The 23,406-nt window shown below is 39.4% G+C and overlaps 1 protein-coding gene across 1 annotated transcript; it reads left to right on the forward strand.

Moving 5' to 3' along the window:
- Positions 1 to 611: 611 nt before the first annotated feature.
- Positions 612 to 15,537, forward strand: LOC139443134 (regulator of microtubule dynamics protein 1-like). Its single transcript, XM_071224082.1, has 9 exons — positions 612 to 953; positions 4,113 to 4,284; positions 4,883 to 5,055; positions 5,463 to 5,538; positions 5,736 to 5,813; positions 6,951 to 7,049; positions 8,438 to 8,491; positions 9,275 to 9,355; positions 10,941 to 15,537. The coding sequence occupies exons 1-9, from the start codon at positions 676 to 678 to the stop codon at positions 10,992 to 10,994; spliced, it is 1,065 nt and encodes a 354-aa protein (XP_071080183.1). The 5' UTR covers positions 612 to 675; the 3' UTR covers positions 10,995 to 15,537.
- Positions 15,538 to 23,406: the final 7,869 nt, after the last annotated feature.

Here is a 23,406-nt window from a genome sequence, read left to right on the forward strand (position 1 = left end):
AAAGTGGTCGCTCTGATTACTGTCTGATAAAGTTTTGAGCGTGTTTCTTAAGACAAGGTTTTTGTTTTTTAATGAAATGAATGGTAAAACGTCTATATAGATAAATAATAAATATGTTGGTTTATCAGCATCGCCTACTTCAGTTTACAGACATCGAAACTATTAATATTTTAATTTGACGTATAGCAACTTGACATGAATAGTTCGGAGTGTTCGATCGATAGTTACTCCACTCTATTTTGTCTAAAATGTTGTTTTTGTTTGGTTGGAAAGGGTGTGTGTGTTAAAAAAATCTTGTATAATGTTGATATACACATCATATGGTTAGAACTTTTTATGTACGAATAATCGTTTCATAACTGCTTTTTTCAAAGTCAGTATCTTTTCAAAATAATAGTAAGTTCATTTTTAATCTAACTGAGGTCACTGTTGTACCAGTTCGTTTCCAGTGGACTTGTCTGATACATGTCTGAACTTATTCAACAACGATTTTTTTCATGTTACGTCGCGTCACATTGCTTACGTTTACTCATTAAAGACTTCAGTAAGGCTAGTTGATTGTAGGGAGTTATCTGTCCTTACTAACCTTTGTTTTATAGGTGGCGCTTCAATTTTCCAAAACAATCAGAGACAATCGGCGAGTTCTTGCGACAATATCCCTGCTATTATAATGCAATGTCATTTTTCCGACAACACGCGGCGATTATTTCGGGAATTGGAACCACTGTAATATTTGGAACAGGTGCCACAATTTTGTATTTTCGCCTGGCGCACGTCGCACGGGAGCTTGAGCGGCTGGGAGCCACTGTCGCTAGTCTCAAAGCTGACTTTGCAGAACTAAGAGATCGACTTTCTACAAGCTCTGGTCGAAGAAGAAAGAATCCTTCATTTTATTCACTTGCAACAAGCAGCGGAGATGACGATGAAGAAGTCTATCTGGATGCTTACGGAGGGTAATGATGTGTTTTCTGCTTGCCACGGCGATCAACAATTTATTATTCTGTAAAGTTGGAGTCAGGCAAAGGAGTTACTTCCACTGGTTTTGTCAGAGGACTAGTCTACTCCTTGAACTTGCAACTGAGCAAATAATTGAATAGCTAGTGCATGGACATGTACTATGATCTTTCAACACTAATGTATGGGTACAGTTGTGAATTGGTTCCTTCATCACTGACGTGTAAACCTTAACATGCATATATATTTTCCTGATCCCATTAACACCTAACGTTACTATTTATTTACTCTTAGCCCTTAGTCCTTTGCTTTTTGTTTAGGGTTGTGAGTAATGTATGCCCAGTGAATCTATTGTTAGTGTAAAGTTGAATTGCCTTTGATAAGCATGGATACGTTGTCATATACATTCTATTTGTATGCCGGCTAGCAACAAGTTATTGCACAAGAAAAATTATCACCAAGCCCCCCTTATAGTGTGCAAGTGATAGTGACTTCTGTTACCTTTTACTGCAAAATTGACTCTTGTTAGGAAATAATAAAAACACCTGATAGGCACCTTGCTCCAATATAACTTTAGAAAAGACATGTCGATGGAGGGGTGTCACATGACTATTTCACACGTAACCAAAAATCCAACAACACAATACAATACATTATACACAATTATATTATCATAAACCATTGAGATTTGTATGTAAATGTTTTCAGGACTTTTCCAGTGATCAAAAATTGTGTATAATATTAATAATCAGAATGTAGAACATGCTGAATGAATGTGGAAACCCGCTCTGTGGAGACACTCGGAATATGAGATTTACAATTGTTATGTAAGCACCTAATCTGTGGACAAATTAATCTGTTTACGCAAGAGACAATGAACTGGTGCTCATTGTGTCCCACATCAATTATGTCTACTGTCTTCTGAACAATCTTTATCTGTGTTTCTCATGTCTGTGAAAAAAATGTTTATGAAATATTTGTCTTTTTAAAAGTATGACACTTTTTACCTGACCTATATTTTATGTATATTTTATTTTATGAAGGCTTGAAATGTAGGGTGACATGTTTAAACATGTTAAATGCATAAAAAAATCATCAATTTCTGTTATATTCTCTGCTGTTTTTTTCACGGGACTGTTGTCACAATGATGAGTGGGGTCATTTTTGGCAGCACCATATTGGGCTGTTGTGGTGTGATATAGAGATGAAAGGGAAGAGAGTATTGTGTCACCATTTACAATTAGATCTCCATAATGCATCATGTAATAGGATCCTGTTGATATCCTGCTATGACATCCTTCATGCTGTCATTGTAATGCTATACTCAGGATAATATGACCAGGATGGCGACACAAGGGTCATCATTTAGTGTTGAATGTGAAGTCAGAGAAGGGAGGGAGACAAATTTGTAAAATTGTATCATGGATAAATTTTACGGCCGAGGCATGACATGTCTGTGAATGTTAAAGGAAGCAGTGAAATCTGTTCAAATAGTGTCCTTCACATATGCTGGCTCCTGGTTGTAGATACATTGTTACACCGGCACTGTTCGAATATGTAGTGTACTGTGGATCTGAACATGCTGAATAAGGGTGACTATTTTATTAGGGCTATTTTCACTATTGCCATTGTATTGCAGTCCCAGACAAATTCTGCAATTCATGAATTAAAAATTGAAGAAAATGTTACTAAACACAGATTTGCAGAAAAATTGTGGAATTTGCCCTTCATTATCAATCAATACACTATTTTTTGTTATTTTAAAACTTTTCTATCAAATTTTGCATTTGCGTTATGCCAAAACATTTCACATTTGATTCAAACATACAAATTTGTAATAAACATGATAAATAATTCTCAATTTTGAAAGTTCTTGTATTAATAGTACTACATAAAGTTGACATGTTAAACCAAACCTGAAGTGTCTCAAAGTAAGAGATTAAGATTTTTAAAGACAAAAATTAGTTTGTATCAATTTTTTTAGGGGAAATGGTTTAGTATTTACAGCAGACTGTTGGTACTTTTACCGCAGAATTTTGATAATTTTACCGCAGAATTTGGGACTGGTATTGCAATAGTAGCCCACACGGTTGGAGTAGCATTGCAATAGTATTGTGATAGTCATGATAGTAGTAAACCAATTTTGTTAATTAATGTAATCAGGTAATAGAAATGAAAATGTATTGCTGACAGTCTCAAAGATAGACATTGTCCTCCCTGTTGCTCAAACTCAAACCAAAGGGAAGTAACTCAAATCTGAAGTTGTCGTAATCCTTGCTTCATTTATAATTGCAACTATTGAAACTGTCGATTGTTATGCTTACTATTGACGATACATTTGGCATTTTCAAATTCCTATCGATATAGAACTGTTGTGAAGCAAATAATTGCCATAGTTCGATCGTTCTTTAGATTGTTAAACTCCTATTGTTGAAGATAAAATCATCAAACTTGTATATTCATCCCTCATTCGAACTGTTCATGCTGTTTGGGCACCTTACAGATGTTTATCCATCAAATGTCGAAAACAGCATTTCTTGTTAATTCAATGTTTTTAGTAGTGTCAGAGTAATGTCACTTTGCATGCATATTATTAATCAGTATTTTGTTCATGTAAAAAAGTACGATAGTGCAGTTAACACTTAACTGTGATCAAAGTATGAGTGACCCTGAAGATCTGGGTTAGACAGGGGCTTCAGCACCCCATCCTGCCACAAGAGGCGACTATGCTTGTCGTAAGAGGCAACTAATGGGATCAGGTGGTCAGGTTTGCTGACTTGGTTGCTGCATGTCATCGTATCCCAATTGTGTAGATCAATGCTCATGATGTCAATCATTGGATTGTCTGGTCTATTATTTACAGACTGCTGTCATAAATATTGCTGAGTTCAGTGTTAAACAACAAAGGTTTGAGTGTTGGTTGGTTTGTTGTTTAACGCCGCACTCAGCAATATTCCAGCTATATGACGACGGTCTGTAAATAATCGAGTCTGGACCAGACAATCCAGTGATTAATATCATGAGCTTTGATCCACACAATTTTGCATCAACCAAGTCAACGAGCCTGACCACCCAATCCCGTTAGTCTCCTCCCACGACAAGCATAGTCGCCTTGGTGTGAATTTGAAAAAGTACATCCATATTTCAATGCTTTCCAGAAGTGACCTTGAGTCTTTGAAGGAAGTGGCTGCAGAGCTCCATGACAACTTGAATAGCACTGCAGGAAGCCTGACAGGATATGATATCTTTACTCGTGTTGACCGCTTGTTTGATGGGGAAAACACAGACCAAGAGGAGGCATACCGACTGCTTCTCAAGAGCAAAGCAAGGGTAACTGACCAACCATTTTACTCCCTGTGGTTCTCAGGAGGGACGCCGGGTTAAAACTACTCCCCAGCAACTTAAACTGGTCATAAGAGGCGATTTAATTGCTGGGGTAGTCACACTCAATGACTTGGTTCATTGTGTGTCATTGTACCCTGATGGCATGGATTGTTGCCCACAGTATCATCAATGGATTGTATGGTCCAGATTTTATTATTTATAAGCTGCTGTCATATATAGCTGGAATATTACTGAATGTAGAATTTATTAAAAAAAACACAGAACAAAATTTCCAGTATAGAATTGGTCCCCAGTGAGCGATGGTTGTTGTAAGAGGTGCCTCAAGGACTTGGTTGATTGTGTGTCATCATACCCACATAGTGTGGGACGTTGTTCAGTCATTGGTTTCTCTGGACCAGACTTACCATAGACCTAAATGATTTTGAATTGTTACAGTAGTACATATTTGGGACTTTCCTAAAATTCACTTAAAATAAATACAAGAAATGGTCCAAGCATTATTCCCTGTTGATATTTATAAGCTTAGGATAGGAGTGATTTCTTAGGACAAAACACTTAATTGGAATGCTGTATATCTTATCAGCACCCTACAGATGTTGAGTTCCTCTGGAGGCTGTCCAAAGCATGCTACCTAGTTTCAAGAATTGAGGGGACCAGAGGAAATGATGAGAAGAAAAAAGAATTGTTGTACATGGCCCGAGACAATGCTAGTGATGCTCTAAAACTCAATGACAGCTGTGGAAATGCCCATAAGTGGTAAGTTAATGCAGTTGTTTTTACACTGTATACTGAAAAAAAAATCTATGATTTCTATTCAAATGCCCATGAGTGGTGATTGAGGTAACACAACTACTTTAATACCGTAGTAGAACTCATTGATAGCTGCGCAAATGTCCAAGAGTGGTGAGTTGTCACCACTATTATTATATCATAGAACTAAAACTAATAATAATATGTTGCTTGGCAACCCAGTTCATGTTAACTAGTGTTAGAAATTAAGAGGGTTCTTAAGATTGTTTGCTAGTATTGTATACTTGGGACCCACTAAATCTTTCTATACAATTTATGATGACAATTGATCGCTAACTTCTCACACATTTGTGTACTTTTGCTGTTAAGTAATGTTATCAGATTCTGTGATTTAAAAGACCCCATCTTTCCAGGTTTGCAATAACTCTCGGGAGTGTTGGTGATTACGAAACAACGCAGAACAAAATCAAGAATGGGTTTTATATCAAGGTAACATGTTTTCTTTGTTTTCTTCGAATGTTTGAAATGTATGTATATTTATTCAGTGTCTATTTGTTAATAATTTTTTGAAAGGAGCAAACTTAATCCTGAAAATCTACATGATTTATGAACAAATATTTGAACATATTGAGAAAAACTGTTTATAATTGACATTTAAGATGACATGATTTTCTCTTCTGTGTCAGAAACACATTGAAAAAGCGATAGAGCTGACTCCGGGTGACCCCTCCAACCACCACATGCTGGGCAGATGGTGTTTCAGTGTGAGTACTTCCCACCACACACACTACCAGCACATTAGCAGTGAGGCAGTGTTTGAAATAAGGCATGAATACCTAGAGGACTTTGTTAAAATTTGTATGCTTGTCATTACCCTTATGTTAAAAACTAAACTTTGTTGAGGTCTTTGATTGAAATAGTAGCTGACCTCAAAGACCCCACGAATGATCTTTATTTTGAAATACTGGTGAATGTTCCAGTGTGAGTGTAAGCTTGGCTCTAAGATCTGGAGTTTAAATACATGATGAGGAGTGAACATGTAACAACATTGCAGCTAGCTATGTTGAAAAATGTAACAACACCAGAGCTAACTATGTTGAAACATGTTATAACACCAGAGCTCACTATGTTGAAACATGTTATAACACCACAGCTAGCTATGTTGAAACATGTTACAACACCAGAGCTCACTATGTTGAAACATGTTTCAACACCAGAGCTAACTATGTTGAAACATGTAACAACACCAAAACTAACTATGTTGAAACATTTTACAACACCAGAGCTCACTATGTTGAAACATGTAACAACATCACAGCTAGCTATGTTGAAACATGTAACACCACCACAGCTAACTATGTTGAAACATGTAACAACACCAGAGCTCACTATGTTGAAACATGTAACAACACCGGAGCTAACTATGTTGAAACATGTAACAACGCCAAAGATAACTATGTAACAACACCAGAGCTCACTATGTTGAAACATGTAACAACACCACAGCTAACTATGTTGAAACATGTAACAACACCAGAGCTAACTATGTTGAAACATGTTATAACACCACAGCTAGCTATGTTGAAACATGTTACAACACCAGAGCTCACTATGTTGAAACATGTAACAACACCAGAGCTAACTATGTTGAAGTATCCCAATTGCATAAATTGATACTCAAGGTATCAATCACTGGATTATTTACTGGTTCAGACTCGATTATTTACAGACCACCATCATATAGCTGGAATATTTCTGAGTTTGGTGTTAAACAACAAACAAACCAACAAACAACTGTGTTGAAACACCAGAACCAAAAAGACAACCAGACACAAATCGAAAATTGATAGTGAATGTTCAGAAGATGCCAGTGATGACGATTGAAGTGTTTGATTTTCCAGGTATACATGCTCTCCTGGATCGAGAGGAACCTTGCTGCCACACTCTTTGCCACCCCTCCAACAGCCTCTATAGATGATGCTCTTAGGGAGTTTCTTGAGGTACGCAATGACCAACCATTTGGTGAATTGTGATAAAAACATGGTTATGATTTTAAATGGGTTCAAACATTGGTGTCTTAAATTCTTTTTTTACAGAGTTATGGCCCTTCCTCTATGTTTTTCAACTTTGTGCATAGTATGTCAATTTTTGTCTGAAACTACTGAAGTTGCATGAATGAAAGTTTGAATGCTTATCTAAGTGATACTCGTCAAGACGGAGTTCGAAGATTAGGGCCATAAATTATTTTTTTACAGTTGCGGCCCTTGATCCATGTTATTTTACTTGGTGCATATTGTCTGCAATGGGGACAAGGTTTCCCTGAAACTACTTGAGTAACGTCAATGAAACTTTGCAGGCTTATCTAAGAGATACTTGTCAAGACTGAGTTTGAATAAATTATTTAATATGCCATAAATTATTTTTTTCCAGTGTTACTTCCCTTGCTACATGTTTTGAGATTTTGAGCATACACAGTTATGACCCTTGATCCATGTTATTTTACAAAGTGCATAGTGTCAGAAACTGCTGAAATTAGCTTATTTAAGACTGAGTTATTTTTTCCGGATAAGGGGCCTTTTGTGTCTATTAGTTTTATATTTAATCATTTTTTTCTGATGACACAAAGTGGCCCTAGTGCCTGTATCTCCTTAGGCCACACATCTTTAGTTTTATGTTTCACGGATTCATGCCAGCTTTTCCACACAAGGTCAGTCGAAATAAAAATATAAATAGCGACGCCCAGTCAAAACGATCTGATTGACAATCAAGATCTATGTTGCAATAAAAAGGGTCTCACACTGCGAAGTGCACCAGATCCTGTGAGCATCTTTATTAAAAACATGGAATGCTTGGCAAAATTTGCTTTGCAAATTCTGCAGTCGACTGAAATCTGCACATTCGAATCTGTGTAGTTCATAACGCAATTTTGATTGGACTATATGGACTCATTAATTAAGTCCAGCCAAAATGTTTACTAGCCTAGTTCGGCAAGGGTGGGAACAGGACATTTACAGTCAGTCAACCCCCTGGCCTCGGAAAGAGGCCATCCAACAGGATCAGTAGATGTTTGTATCTGCTGTTTCTTTGGACTCCTGACAATGTCCTTGACCATGTTAACACAATCCACATGAGTTGTCCTTCATCCATTGGTATATCCATCCAATACCTATCCTCCCATTAACTTTCTACTTACAATTCATTGGTTATTTATGAGTTTTAGTGTTATTGTTAGTTTTGTTTCGTGTTAGATGGACTGACAGTGCTGGGATCGAGGATTCTGAAAATTGAGTTACAAAATATGTTGAGATGAAACAGACTTTCTAACATTGTATTTTTGATTGACAAAATATGTTGAGATGAAACACACTTTCTAACATTGTATTTTCAGGCTGAGAAGTTAAACCCTGGCAGATGGAAAGAAAACATGCTGTTCATTGGAAAGGTGATAAGTCCAAATAATGTAGACTGGTAATGATGATATCCTCTCTGCAAAAGAGGCCCTCCTCATTGGGACTCTGGGAATATGGAATACTGAGTGTGTCGCAAACATTCTTTCCCCGTGTCAGAGGCAACTAAATTTTTTGTTTGTTTGTTGTTTAACGCTGCTCAGCATCATTCCAGCTGTACGACGGCAGTCTGTAAATAATCAAGTGAGGTCCAGACAATCCAGTGATTGACATCATATGCATCGATTAGCAATTGGGATACGATGACATGCATCAACCAAGTCAGTGAACCTGACCACCCCAAATCCTGTTAGTCGCCTCTTACGACAAGCATGGGTGGCTGAAGACCTATTCTACCACGGATCTTCACTGGTTGGCAACTAAATTAGTTTGGGTGGACAGGTAACTAGTTTGAGGACCTGGTTGATTGTGATTAAATCAATCAATGTTGTTGTTTTCTTGCCCAAACTCGATTATTTACAGGCTGCCGTAATACAGCTGAAATATTGCTGACTGTGGCATAAAACAAACACAATGAATACTAAACATTGCCAAAGAGTTCAAATTCCTAATTGCTTGAGCTGTCCAGTAAACATTTTCCATCTTTGCACTCACATGTCCTCTCAAGTTTATTGGTCCGTATCTTATTGTTCACGATAGAAAACTTCATACACGACAGTGTTAAGATAGTCGACTGAAACATGTGGAATTGATCCCTCCTCTTAGACTGTGCAAATAATGTTTTTACGATAATGTTTTGAGTTTTTGTGTGTCTACAGAGCTACATTGAGAAAAAGCAGTACAGTGAAGCCACAGAATGGCTGGAGAAGGCGGAGAATATTGAGATCAAGAGTGCTGACGTAAGTGCATATATTTAGTTCTCATAATGCTACTACTTCACACAGACTGAACACTTTACAGTGTTGATATAATCTCTTTAAAATGGTCTGTTTGTTTCCAGTACTTGTACATGTTTAAGAAACCAAATATGCCTTGATAATGTCAGCTAAAGCCACTCACCTATCGAACTTTGTCAAATCTGTTGTCATACATCATACATGTTTGTTTTGGGTTGTGTTATATACAATCATGATAGACTACCAGCTACCTTTTGCTCACTTTCTCCACTGCTTTCCTGTCCGTTGTTTACATTTGAGTGAACAGCTGGTGAAAGGGAGATTACTCATTCAGGCTTCACACACAGGTGCCTCATTCGCAAAAATGTCTGTGTCAGCATGTCCAGTTGTTTAATTGAGATGTATTTTTGAAAAGTCAACAGTGTAGTTTTTAAAAACAATAATGTTATTTCTTATTTTGTAACAAATCCCTGAAATTATTTGACACTGTCCCCTGATTTTAAATGTGCGAGGAGTAATTGACAAACACTGAGCCAATATCCAATTGATGTGTAAATGATACAGTAATACCTGATCATTTGTCTGTAATGTTGACTCCAGTGGGGATGGCAGGTAAAAATAATCAAACAAACAATACCTCATGCATGTTGACAGATGGTATAGTGTGGACAAAATGGCTACTCCCAAGTATCAGCACATGAAGATCCAGGGTAGAATAGGTCTTCAGCAACCCATGCTTGCCGTGAAAGGCGACTGCTTGTCGTAAGAGGCAACGAACGGGATTGGTTGGTCAGGCTCGCTGCATGTCATTGTATAACAATTGTGTAGATTGATGCTCATGATGTCAATCACTGGATTGTCTGGTCCAGACTCGATTATTTACAGACTGCCTTCATATAGCTGGTATATTGCTGAGTGCGGGATTAAACAACAAACAAACCAACTCCCAAGTATCAATGACTGATACCAGTAGGGTTTCAAGGTCACAATATAGGTCCCCAGCAATCTGTGCTTGTAAGATGCGATTATTTGGATCGGGTGGTCAGACCTGGTGATGTGGTTGTGGCATGTCGTCTTCCACAATTGTCTCCTAGGACCATATGATTGTAGGTTTGAGTCCTGTTTGTCTTAATTATTATCAAGCTGCTGGGTTTCATCACAGTGGCAATAGTAGAACACCTGCCTCACTTCGAGCTTTCCTCACAGACTGACATGAGATGTGACTGAGGCACTCTCCAAAGTGGGATAAAACTGACTCATTCCCTCATGCCATGATGCTGTGTTCTTTATGGGGTGGTGGGGTAGCCTAGTGGTTACAGCGTTCGCCTGTCACGCTGAAGTCCTGGGTTCGATTCCCGACATTGGCCCAATGTACGAAGCCCATTTGTGGTGTTCCCCACCGTGACATTGCTGGAATACTGCTAAAAGCGGCGCAAAACCATACTCGCTCACTCACCCATGACAAAATGTAACACAAACTCTTCGGTGTCAGCTAAGATACTGAATGATGAGGCAGGGGCTTGCTGGATTATTGCTAAAACAGGCGTAAAACCCAACTCACTCACTCACTGTGTACTTTTCATTACAGGATGAAGAACAACAGACTGAGATCCAACAACTGCTGGTCAAGTACAGGAGATAATGCCAATGACTGATAGGAACTTGCATAATTGTGGCCTGATGTATGTAGTGGATATTCTTAGTCTTTACATCTGAGGCATGTATGTGACATAACCTTTCTTTGATTAAGATACATCTACATTGTGTGAGAAGGGTCAGGGACCCCAGGGCAGAAAATAAGCAATATCACTTTTTTGTTTTGTTTTGTAATTTGTATGATGGTAGAATATATTGTATAGATTTTTTACTTCTATGAATTTTAGTACATATTGTTGTAATTGAAAACATTGAGTATTGAACAGTTTGATCTAGATGTACATTACCCTTCCAATGTTTGAGGTAATGACTACCCAAAATGACAATGTATGTGAGCTATTTATTACTTCATCCTGTGACGAAGAGACTGAATTTATATAAACCTAGACGGACGTGACTCAACCCCAAAAAGTACGAGGATCTGTACTTTACTGAGAAAGTGTTATTCCAAATATAACATTTGTTACATTTAACCACTTTCTAAATGGCATTGTGTGTTCATAGTTTCGGCCATGGGAGCCGTGCCAATTTACACTTGCAAAGGGGTACACAAAGTATGTGATCTAGACTACCAGTTGTCAGACTTCATTTTTGTGGAAGCCTCGGTGGCTGAGTGGGTTAGATCCCGGACTTTGTGTGCAGGCGATTAGGTGCCTCACTCTGGCAGTGTGGGTTCGAATCCCAAAAGGGTATGAGAATCTGAATCGTACTTTACGAAGAAAGTGTTATTCCAAATATAACATTTGTTACATATAAACCTAGAGTTTAAAAAATGGGAAAGTAACTATTGTCATTGTGCCAAACAGATACTGAACAAATTGTACTAGAATATAGTGTGTACTAAACCCATGTTTCACATTTCACCTTGTTTATACGAGAATGCAAAAGCAGTAGGTCAGAAGGGCAAACGAACAAAGATTTGATTGGTATGAGTGTTTTCTATTTCATCTCACTGACTCATGAAAGGTTTGGATTATCATTTACAATGCTCTATCAGACATGAACTGTTATTAGTATTCATGTTTAAGCCAGTCTTACATGACACTGTCCTCTTGTCCACATGTGTTTCAGATGAAATGTATAGCTTCGTGAGATTGTAGGAGACTTATCTTATAGGAGTATTAGTCTACAGAAGGGTCAGGGTTCAGTTGCAGTAAACAAGGTTGTGAAATGGTATGTTTTGTATACCGGTTCTTCAAAAAGGTATGTTTGAGCTTGCCAAATGATTCCTCTGGATAATCAGCTTATTTAGGAAGAGCCATTCACTGCAAGTTGAGATATTAATCATGTTAATATAGGGTTTTACATGATGCAGAAATGTGCATCCATTAAGCACAAATGTTTCAAACATCTCGAGGGACTCACAGTAATATTCGGGGTGGTCGGGTAGCCTAGTGGTTAAAGTGTTCGTCTCGCCGAAGACCCGGGCTCGATTCCCGACACGGGTACAATGTGTGAAGCCCATTTCTGGTGTCACGCCATGATATTGCTGGAATATTGCTAAAAGTGGTGTAAAACCATACTCACACTCGCTCGCTCGCTCACTCACTCACTCACTCACTCACTCACTCACTCACTCACAGTAATATTCATTGTACTAAATATTCTTGAAAGAAATATAAAAGTCCTTTAATTGAAGTAATTATCAAATATTACAGTACAATACACTATTTAATTACTTTACAGGACCCTGTAAGCACCTTTGAAATCAATTATTTAAACCTCAAGACCCTTAGTTTTGTCGGTCAAGGGAAAACCCTGATTAATATATCATTGCACAGCCGTTGTGTGTCAGTGTGTAATATTGCACATCACAAGGACATGTGCTGTGGTAACATGACGCCTCTTGTTAAGTATGATGATCCTGTATGCCAATTGTGGACAGCAGGGTAATATGTCAGATAAGATTCTCCTTATTGATGACCTGTATCTTGCCCACTATCAGGTGTCCGACAAGCAGTTTATGTGCATGCCAACCTTGTGTACTGTACCTGATTGTGTTAGAGATGGTGTTCTGATAATAGTATTTATGCTGCTGTATACATGTCTTGGTTTTATTGACAGGCTGTTGATCAGGGAATTAGACCTTCTAGATGTTGTGGGGATATATAGGAAGATTTAGCTAAAACATTACCATCGGCACAGGTTGAACTGCTATTGTTTGCTTCAGATACCTGAGACTCAGGATTGAGATGATGATAGCACTGACTGACAGTGTTGTATTTACCAAAGATATTCTTGACATTTTTGAAGTGATATTTAGTCCTTAATTGTCATGTACAACAATTTGATGTTTTTACGTCTCTAATCTAATTATGACTCAATCTTTGCAGCTTGATTGATTTCACAACTGGAATTAATTAACCGTTACTTAGAGACATAAAGTAATATGGTGTTGTTGCACAAACTATCATGTTCCTGATGTAACGTTGCAGTTTGCTCAAGTTGATGGTATAGTGTTGTGGCATAATTTACAAGTTTATTTTTTAGAAACAAATACTATTTGTATAGTTATTGCTTTAAAAGGAGGTAACTCTGTGACGTCAGTGTTTGAGAACTGATACAAGTATTTTTTCAGTAGATGATTTTGTTGTGATGCTTGTGATTTATATTTCTGTAACAAATATACAAAGAATCCAGTAGAGATGGCGTTAAAAGACGAAAACATTGGGTCCAAAAAGAAGGGAATACATTTTGCACTGATGGTATGTTTGATAGTGTGTGAAGTTTATGATGAAAAATATCATTTTTAGTTATTTCGTCTTAAAGGTCAGCATTAGACTCTTAATTATTGGGCTTTGAATGAACCACAAATGATATTCCTTTTACCTGTATGTAGGACTCAGATCTATAGCAGGTCACAGATCTGTAGCAGGCCTCAGATCTTTGGTGATTCTCTGATCTGTGGCATGTGTCCTATCCTATCCTATCCTAACAATTACGGTAATCAAGAGCTTACAACTTATGCCAACCTAACCTACAAATGGAACTAACCCAAAGGATATTTAAGGGTTGACAGATAGAAAAGGGTTGACAATTAAAAAAAGAAACGGCGATCCTCTGTGATATGTCCTAGCAAAATATGTGTAGTCAAACCTCGCTTATCCGGACACTTGTGTTACCTCAAATATTGTGCGGTTAAAGAAGCACTGGTGGTAATTGAAAATCACTGTCCAGATCCGGATTTCTGGATAAAAGAATTATTTTACGTACCGTAGTATTTATTTCATTTCACGTAAATATCGTCCTGTAGGTGAGGGTTTAAGGGGTATATGGCATCATTTTACATGAAAGTGTACGATTCTGATGGGTTATCCACCATAGATCTGAGTCCTACAGACATGATACACCATTAAACATTTGATTGTCCTGGTGAAATAATGTTTAAACCACAAGCTGCAAGTACCTGTGATATTGATGGTGACTGGATACGAGGTTGATACGTGTGGCAGCTCAGCATTCCAGTATTACCTTCTGTCCCGGTCATCGTTCCACAATCCGATTTTCGGGTTACATAACCATAACGCAGAGGATCCGATCGCATTGTGGAACCTCGATTCCCATGGTCAAGATGTAGGATATGGCTTTTAACAGCTGTACTTGTTGATTGTTCTGAGATGCATGTTTTGTTGATATCATATACATCCTACATGATTGTTTACGTATTACCACCAGTGTCTTAAGGTGGGCAGATTGTTGAAGAATGCTTGGGCATAATTCTTTTGTATTTTGTATGTCTGTTATTATGTGGTGCACCCCGATTATGTTTCTAGGTTTGTCATCACCATACCTATGCTTGTGGGTTTCACTGAAGTGGTAAACGTCTAAGACCTGCATCACTTCAGGCTTTCCTCCCACATTAAGCTGGAATACTGTTAAAAGCGGTGTTAAACACAACTCACTCACTCACTATCATTTGGTGAGCATGCTTGTCGTAAGAGTCGACTAACGGTATCAGGTGGTCAGACTCACTGACTTGGTTGATGCATGTCATCGTATCCCAATTGTGTGGATTGATGCTCATGATGTCAATCACTGGATTGTCTGGTCCAGACTCGATTATTTACAGACCACCGTCATATAGTTGGAATATTGCTGAGTGCGGCGTTAAACCACAAACAAAAAACAAATATTATGTGGTGACATTTTGACAGTATCTCAAGTTCTCAACAGAATCTAAATATTTAAGTTCATACTTTGGATTATATCTGATTTATGTACACACAAAAATAAGATGTTCCATCATAACCAGTTCTGAGCACCCCTGACATAAGAAAGGTTTCTGCCCAAGAACTAAGTATTGTTATTTTTCTGTCTTTTGTCTCATTTCAGTAAAATAAACCAGGATTGAATGTTCAGTTAGGTTAAAAAAGTAAACATTCAACTAGGTTAAATAATGTTTGTTTCCACAATGATTTTGTGAGTGTGAGTGTGAGTGCGATGTTAACATGGGTATGTTGTGTATTGTTGATGAAGGCAAATGTATGTCTGATTTCCATATGGGCCATTTTCTCTCATCTAGTATATTGCTGATATAAATTGAGTATCACATGTTGTTGTTGTTCTTATCACTTACACATCATACCAGATGAGGGAAAGAGTGAGTTAGTGTGACTGACTGCGTGGTCTCATTTGAGGCTGTGTAGCCATGAATGCTCACACCTGGTGCACCCATGGTGATTCCGGGTCAGAATATGTCACCAGCAACCTATGGTGGTCGTAAGAGGCGTCTTAATGGATCCAGTAGTCAGATCAGTGGCTGCATATTCTCACCCCAACAGATCGTCGTTCATAATATCAATCTATGGGTTGTATGATCCAGACCAGTGCTTGTCGTAAGAGGCGACTAACGGGATTGGGTGGTCAGACTCGCTGACTTGGTTGATGCATGTCATCTATCTCATATTGTGTGGATCGATGCTCATGATATTAATCACTGGATTGTCTGGTCCAATTATTTACAGACTGCCGTCATATAGCTGGAATATTGCTGAGAGCGGCTTCAAACAATATACAAACAAACGTATTATATGGACCATTAATTGCCTATCTATCTATCTATCTATCTATCTATCTATCTATCTATCTATCTATCTATTTCATTAACCATAAAGAAAATTACATTAATCTTTTTTTCATTGACTGTATGGATCAGATAATCAGGCGATAAACAGACCAGCACAATAGTGTAGCTGGAACATTGCTGATTGAGACGTTAAACAACAAACTTTCATATCTGGTGCATTTGTCAGGACTACCTGGACATCGTTGTCTTCGTAGCGCTCTTGACGGAAGGTGTTTTTTTCAGTTTTGGAAACGGATGGAAATCACTTGCTGCCAGGTCTGTCGAGTGTGAGGAAGCTCTTCGAACATTGTCACATTGTCGCACAGCAGCCTTGGCAAGTCGTTCGGTGTTAGAAGAGGCATTGTCATGAAAATGTAAAACTCCAGCAGTCGGCATTCCTCGCCTCTTTTTTTTGATAGAATCTCTCTTGCAATGAAGCAAATCAGCATAGTAGGCACTGGTAATCGTCTTTTTTAACCAACAAGGATCACAACCTTTGCATCCCAGAATACAGTGGCCATAACTTTCTTCACTGATCTTAAAGACTTTTGAATTTCTTTGGTGCCATTCCATGGATTGACATTTTGACTCTGGATCATAGTGGTAGATCCGTTTTTCATCACCCATCACTAATCTCTTTTGGAATTTGACGAAATCCTCCTCAATTAGCTCTAATTTGTTTCTTGTAATGTCAGTTATTTTTTCATTAAGATCAGAATTTAGAAACTTTGGCACACAACGAGCAGATATCTCATTCATCTGTAAATGTTCATGAATAATAGTGTCAATGGATCCATGGTTTATACCTGTCTTCCTCAAGTTCAGCAATGGTCATACGTACGTCAATCTGACAGTATAAGTTTTTCTATCTCCATGACTGAATCTTCATTGATGGAAGTTGAGGGACGTCCAGGCCTAGGGTCGTCATCAAGGCTTGTTCTCCCAGCGACCTGTGAAGATCCGGGGTAGAATAGGTCTTCAGCAACCCATGCTTGTCGTAAGAGCGGAATCGGGTGGTCAGGCTCGCTGACTTGGCTGATAAGTCATCGTATCCCAATTGCGTGGATCGATGCTCATAATTTCAATCGCTGGATTGTCTGGCCCAGACTCGATAATTTACAGACCGCCGTCATATAACTGGAATATTGCTGAGTGCGACGTTAAACAACATACAAACAAACAAATTGTATGGACCATTAATCGCCTGATTATCTGATACCTATATTTTTATCTTTTTCATTTACCATAAAGAAAATTATATTACTATTTTTTTCATTGACTGTATGGATCAGATAATCAGGCGATTTATGGACCACAATTCGATTGAAATATACAGACATTTCTACGACTTTAGATATAGCTCAGCTATAAAGGGAACAATCAATCCATGTTCCTGATAGCGACCATTTTCTCCATTGACAATCGTTTAAAGTTGATGTTAAGCTTAAGTTACGCTTAAAAACCTTGAAAAAAATCGTCAGCATTGCGTGACAAATTTTCAAAGCAGCTTGTGGTTGATCACATGCCACGTAGCACATGTTTCACATGTCACGACTGGGGTCCCCGATTTCAGTTACACGTTGAATGGTGCCAGCGTCTCTGAAGATTTTTAATCCAGCGCCTTCTCTGTGCACCTGACTGGCAGCTGAAGGCGACGAGAGACTATTCAATAATTCACGAGTTATTCTGCCAAGCTTTGAGTAAATCAAGATAACTGTCGGCGATACAGTCGCCAATACACAGGGTGCGTGGCGGTCACACGAGACGTCAGAAGGGACAAGTCGTGAGAGGTCGTTCACCCATGCAACTATAGTTACCGTAGTGTCCCTTGAGAGAGGCACGGGGGCACCTCCATCAGGTGGTTTAGAGATCGTGCGTGCAATTACATCTTACACAGCATTCATTGGCTAATACAATAGGACTCAAATGTTCTACTCCTGTTGTACTCTCTATAGCTTGTGCCTCTACGAATCTTAAAAAACACGTATACAAACGAGTACAATTTTAAAGTCATAAAAAATAAGAAAATAAATGATTTGTCGCGACACTTAGTAATAATCCAGCTATAACACGGGGGCTGAAAATAATCGAGTCTGGACCAATACAAAACAGTGGTTGACATTATGAGCACATCGTCGGGATACAATGACACGTAATCAACCAGATCATACATTGTGACCCTCCGATCCTCACGGTCACCCGTGAAGATCCTGGTCAGAATAGGTCTTCAGCAACCCATGGTTGTCGTGAAAGGCGACAATGTTTCTCGTTAGAGGCGACTAACGGGATCGGATAGTCAGGCTCGCTGACTTGGCTGATGCATGTCATCGTATCCCAATTGTGTGGATAGATGCTCATGCTGTCAATCACTGGATTGTCTGGTCAAGACTCGATTATTTACAGACCTCCGTCTACAGCTTGACTATTGAGTGCAGCGTTAAACAACAAACAGACATGGGGTACTGGGTACCTTCTCTGCCCCGGATTCTCCACGGCCCATCGTTATTGATTGAACATCTAAGGTGGAGGCACAGAGGACATACGGTGCGTGTCACTGGGAAAGTCGTTTATGTTGTGAGTGACGCAAACCTGGCCTTGAGAATGACCCAAAGCATCCTATCGGATAAGGCTTACGAGGAGACCATTATCAGAATGGATTCTTGATGCATTCTCATTCACTAGTTAATCTAATGTATTGCTTTTTCAAACTAAACAGCCTTTGAGGTGTTTTCACAACATGATGCTGTGTCTGTGGACCATGATGATCAATTTGATGATAAACTGCAATGATGATAAAGTCAGTGCGCCTTATGGTGGGATGTAGGGATCGGCCATTAAGCTGATTTGTTTCCGTGATTTGTTTCGACTCGGGCATTCTTGTCACCGTCTAGGTGTGACTTTGTATTTATTTTAGCCAAAGGTTGTTGTTTGTCCCTGGGCCACATGATCGTTTTTGTGAGTAGGCCTCAAGAAGGTTACTTCGAAAATTGTTTCGCCAAGAAGCACAAACCCACAATCTGTTCCTAATACCGATAGACTCACCGTTCAATAAACCTTATAAAAGATTCATCGTCTCTTACACTGTCTGGATCCGAGAGAGAATGGATCCGAATAACTCCATGATTGTCTTAAGAGCCACACCCATGGGGACCCGGGTTAGAATATTTCCCCAGCAACCTCTGCTGGTCGTAAGAGGCGACCAAACGGATCGGATGACTTGATCATGCTCGGGGACTTTCTTGATGGCGTGTCCTCGTACTCCAACGGCATGGGTCGTTGCTCACAATATCAACCACTGGTTGTTCTGGTCCAGACTAACTTATATACAAACCACCGTCATTTAGCTCAAATGTATAGTGCAGCGTTAAACAACAAACCAACCTACGGTAGAGCCGACGTTCTTCATGCTATCAACCACTGAAGTATTTCACCCAGATTTGACCATTTACAGGCCTGATATAGCTGGAATATTGCTTTGTTAGGCAACCAGTGCTTGTATATGCATATTTTTCAGGTATCATTTTTATCATTTTTAACATTCAATGTAAAGGAATTAATCCGGCAAACAGGCAAATAAGAATAAAAGTTAATGCTTCAAGGAATGAATTCTCTTTTCTGAAAAGAAACCAAGCAATAGCAATTAATTCATAAAACCCCTTTCACTGGCGGGTTATAGTATAATTCAATGTTGCTACCATGTATTAGCGAAATGTGTGAGCATATCCTATTCTACTAATAGAACCTGTCGCTCAGGATGGTCGAGATCACTCTACGCCGTGAAGATTGCCAAAGTCCCAAGAAATAGTTCTCTCCTGTACAAAGTAATTTTCAATGTTTAATAGCCCATAAGCTAAATTGACAGGTGTATCTTCAGGTTGTCGTGCGTAAAATATTGTCCATTTGCGGAAGGTGTACGGAGCTTATACGAGCGATCTGACAGGTCAGTATGACGCAATGATAACACACAAATGTCATTGTTTAATGCGTAAAATAGTGTCCTTAAAATTTGAATTTTGTTTGTTTGTTGCTTAACACCGTACTCAGTAATATTGCAGCTATATGACAGCGGTCTGTAAATAATCGAGTCTGGACCAGACATTCCAGTGATTGATGTAACGATCATCGATCCACGTAAATGGGTTACAATGACATGCATCAACTAAGTCAGTGAGCCTGACCGCCCGATCCCGTTATTGGCCTCTGACGACGAGCATAGTCGCCTTTTGGCGGCAAGCATGAATTGATGAAGACCTACGTGTATTCTAACCCGAATCTTCACGGGTCTGTCCTTAAGAAGAGAGCAAGAAGTTGGAAAAACCATGGAAGGTTGTTTTTCAAGATTCCGAAACGAATGCGCAGAAGTTTGTTGTTTGTTGTTTGTTGTTCAACACCGCATTCAGACATATTCCAGATACATGATGGAGACCTGCAAATAATTGAGTCTGTATGTGACCATCAAGCGATTGACATCATGAACATCGACCTACACACAATTTGGATACAACACCATGCAATCAACCAAGTTACCGAGCCTGACCACACGATTCATGTCGTCGCCTCGTAGGACAAGCATGGGTTGCTGGGGACCTTTATTCTTACATGGAATCTCCACAGTTGTCCAGAAGAGTTGTCGGTCAACCCACATGCTTATGACACGCGTGTTGTTAAAGCGGTGCAGAGATTTATGATAGTCATGTGGAGGACATTCAAAATTTGATGCATCACTGACCAAGATGATGTTCGATGCATTTCCCTATTTTGTACCATATATTCTCGTGTTTTAGGCGAACATTTGACTTGCCTTTGCAGGTGTTTTTGATGGATGCCACCGGTGGGGTGGGATACACTTACCTTTTCGCGAACAACTAGTATCATAACTTTTTGATAGTGATTCAATAATAAATAAAAATAATTTTGATATAGTTGGAATCGTACTATGTCCTCGATTTCATATAAGGATGGAAAGGGGTTGGTCGCTTATATATATTTAATGTTAAATAATGTCGGTACCGATGTAATTCCTTTCCTCCCCAGGAGTTATTTATTGAAGACAGCACAGTGTCACGACGGACACCGATACCTTCACTGAGCCGGGGGCACGGGTGGCCCAGTCGTCTAAGGCGCCGCGATTCGCTGTGCATGGTTGCGGCCCTTGGGCACGCCAGAAACCTATGATTGTGGGTTCGAATCCCGGTTCACCCCAGTTATGTTTCTAGGTTTGTCAGCACCATACCCGTGCTCGTGGGTTTCACCGAAGTGGTAAACGTCTGAGACCTGCATCACTTCGGGCTTTCCTCCCACATTAAGCTGACACACCGCGATATAACTGGAATACTGTTAAAAGCGGCGTTAAACCCAACTCACTCACTCACACAAAAGAGGACCTGACGTTTGTCGAAGTCATTACACTGTCGGTACTGAACCATACAGGAAGGAAAGCAATGCACTTTGGATCCATGTGATTCAGTCGAGAGATTATCACCACTGAAGTCATCTTACAACAATCTGGTGGAGCGTACATACTGTCTGAGCAGTGTTTCGTCCCTTATGCGTGCCGGGAATCCTATAGTGGTTGGTTGAATCACGGCCCGCCTTGATTATGTTTCTAGGTCTATCGGCACCATCAAAGTGGTGAACGTCTAAACCATGCATCACTTTGATCTTTCCTCCAACACGTTAACCGACAGGCCGTGATATACCGTTCAAATAGGTAAGCCAAACTCACTCACTCACTCACTCACTTATTCTTATTAGATGAGGTACACACAGGAAAACAGGTGCATCGTTATTCAAGCACCTTGAGTATTGTGTAAAATTATCTCCACTGTTGATCCGCTATTAAAGCAGTGAGGTCGATTTATGAAAACACTGTAGGGACATAACACGCATAACAGGGACCATACATTCATTATTTAACCGGGGGCACGGGTGGCCCAGTCGTCTAAGGCGCCGCGATTCGCTGTGCAGAGTTGCGTCCCTTGGGCACGCCAGAAACCTATGATTGTGGGTTCGAATCCCGGTTCGCCCCGATTATGTTTCTAGGTTTGTCAGCACCATACCCGTGCTCGTGGGTTTCACCGAAGTGGTAAACGTCTGAGACCTGCATCACTTCGGGCTTTCCTCCCACATTAAGCTGACACGCCGCGATATAACTGTAATACTGTTAAAAGCGGCGTTAAACCCAACTCACTCACTCATTATTTAACCACTGTCACTGATGTATGGTTACAGGCACATCATTCTGCTGACACTGGGGGCGGATGTCCTCTGATGATTCTAGGATTGGCAGCACCATGCTCGTGGGTTTAACAGACATTCTTAGATATAACTGAAATATGAAAATACAGCATTAAACCAAACTCATTCGATCCATCATTCGTGAAAGCACTGTGATTTATGCATGATAGCAGGTATACAACAATTAACCATCACACAAGAACAACACTTTGAACATTACCGGTACTCTCTGTGTAAGATACCCTGACAATCATGCAGACCAATATAACATTGGAGAATCCCCGTGGAATAAATACGGTACAACTCTCGGTGCTGCACTCGCGATGTTTGTCCACTGTCTTGTCAAGTATGTTGATCCGACTCCATGTTTCCAGGCTATTGCGTCAGCAGCATTGCTTCTCTTACTTTGATGGCGTCTTTTAATGGAAATATTTCTTGCGGTCAGCCGTTTGAAGAAATTTCAATGGCATTTGATGCAAAGAATTGAGAAAAGATCAAAACAAGCGCAATCCATGAAACTGTAAAAATAATCTTTAAACGACCAAGTAATGTTTACAGAAATGAATGTGATCACGAAATGGGTTTGTGTTGGTTAATCACTACTTCATAATGATTTCTCGTGTTATGATGCATGTGATATGACCTGATAACGCATTGTTGAGACTGAGACAGCAAAAGTGAGGTGTACGTAGCTGATGAGTTGTATTTCCGAATGAGACACTTATGCTGAGGTGAACGTAGCTGATAAGTTAGATTCTCGAATAAAACATGCTGTGGTGTACGTAGCTGAAGAGTTGTATTTCCGAATGAGACACTTATGCTGAGGTGTACGTAGCTGATAAGTTAGATTCTCGAATAAAACATGCTGTGGTGTACTTTAGCTGATGAATTGTATTTCCGAATGAGACACTTATGCTGAGGTGTACGTAGCTGATAAGTTAGATTCTCGAATAAAACACACATGCTGTGGTGTACGTCGCTGAAGAGTTAGGTTCCAGCATGAGACACCCATGCTGATATACACGTAATGTGACATTCGGAAATGAGACACCCTTACTGAGATATATGTAGCTGGTGAGTTGGATTCCAGAATGAT

Source organism: Haliotis cracherodii, unplaced genomic scaffold (genome assembly GCF_022045235.1).
Source record: "Haliotis cracherodii isolate W230 unplaced genomic scaffold, xgHalCrac1.p SCAF_5, whole genome shotgun sequence".
Taxonomy (NCBI): Eukaryota; Metazoa; Mollusca; class Gastropoda; order Lepetellida; family Haliotidae; genus Haliotis; species Haliotis cracherodii.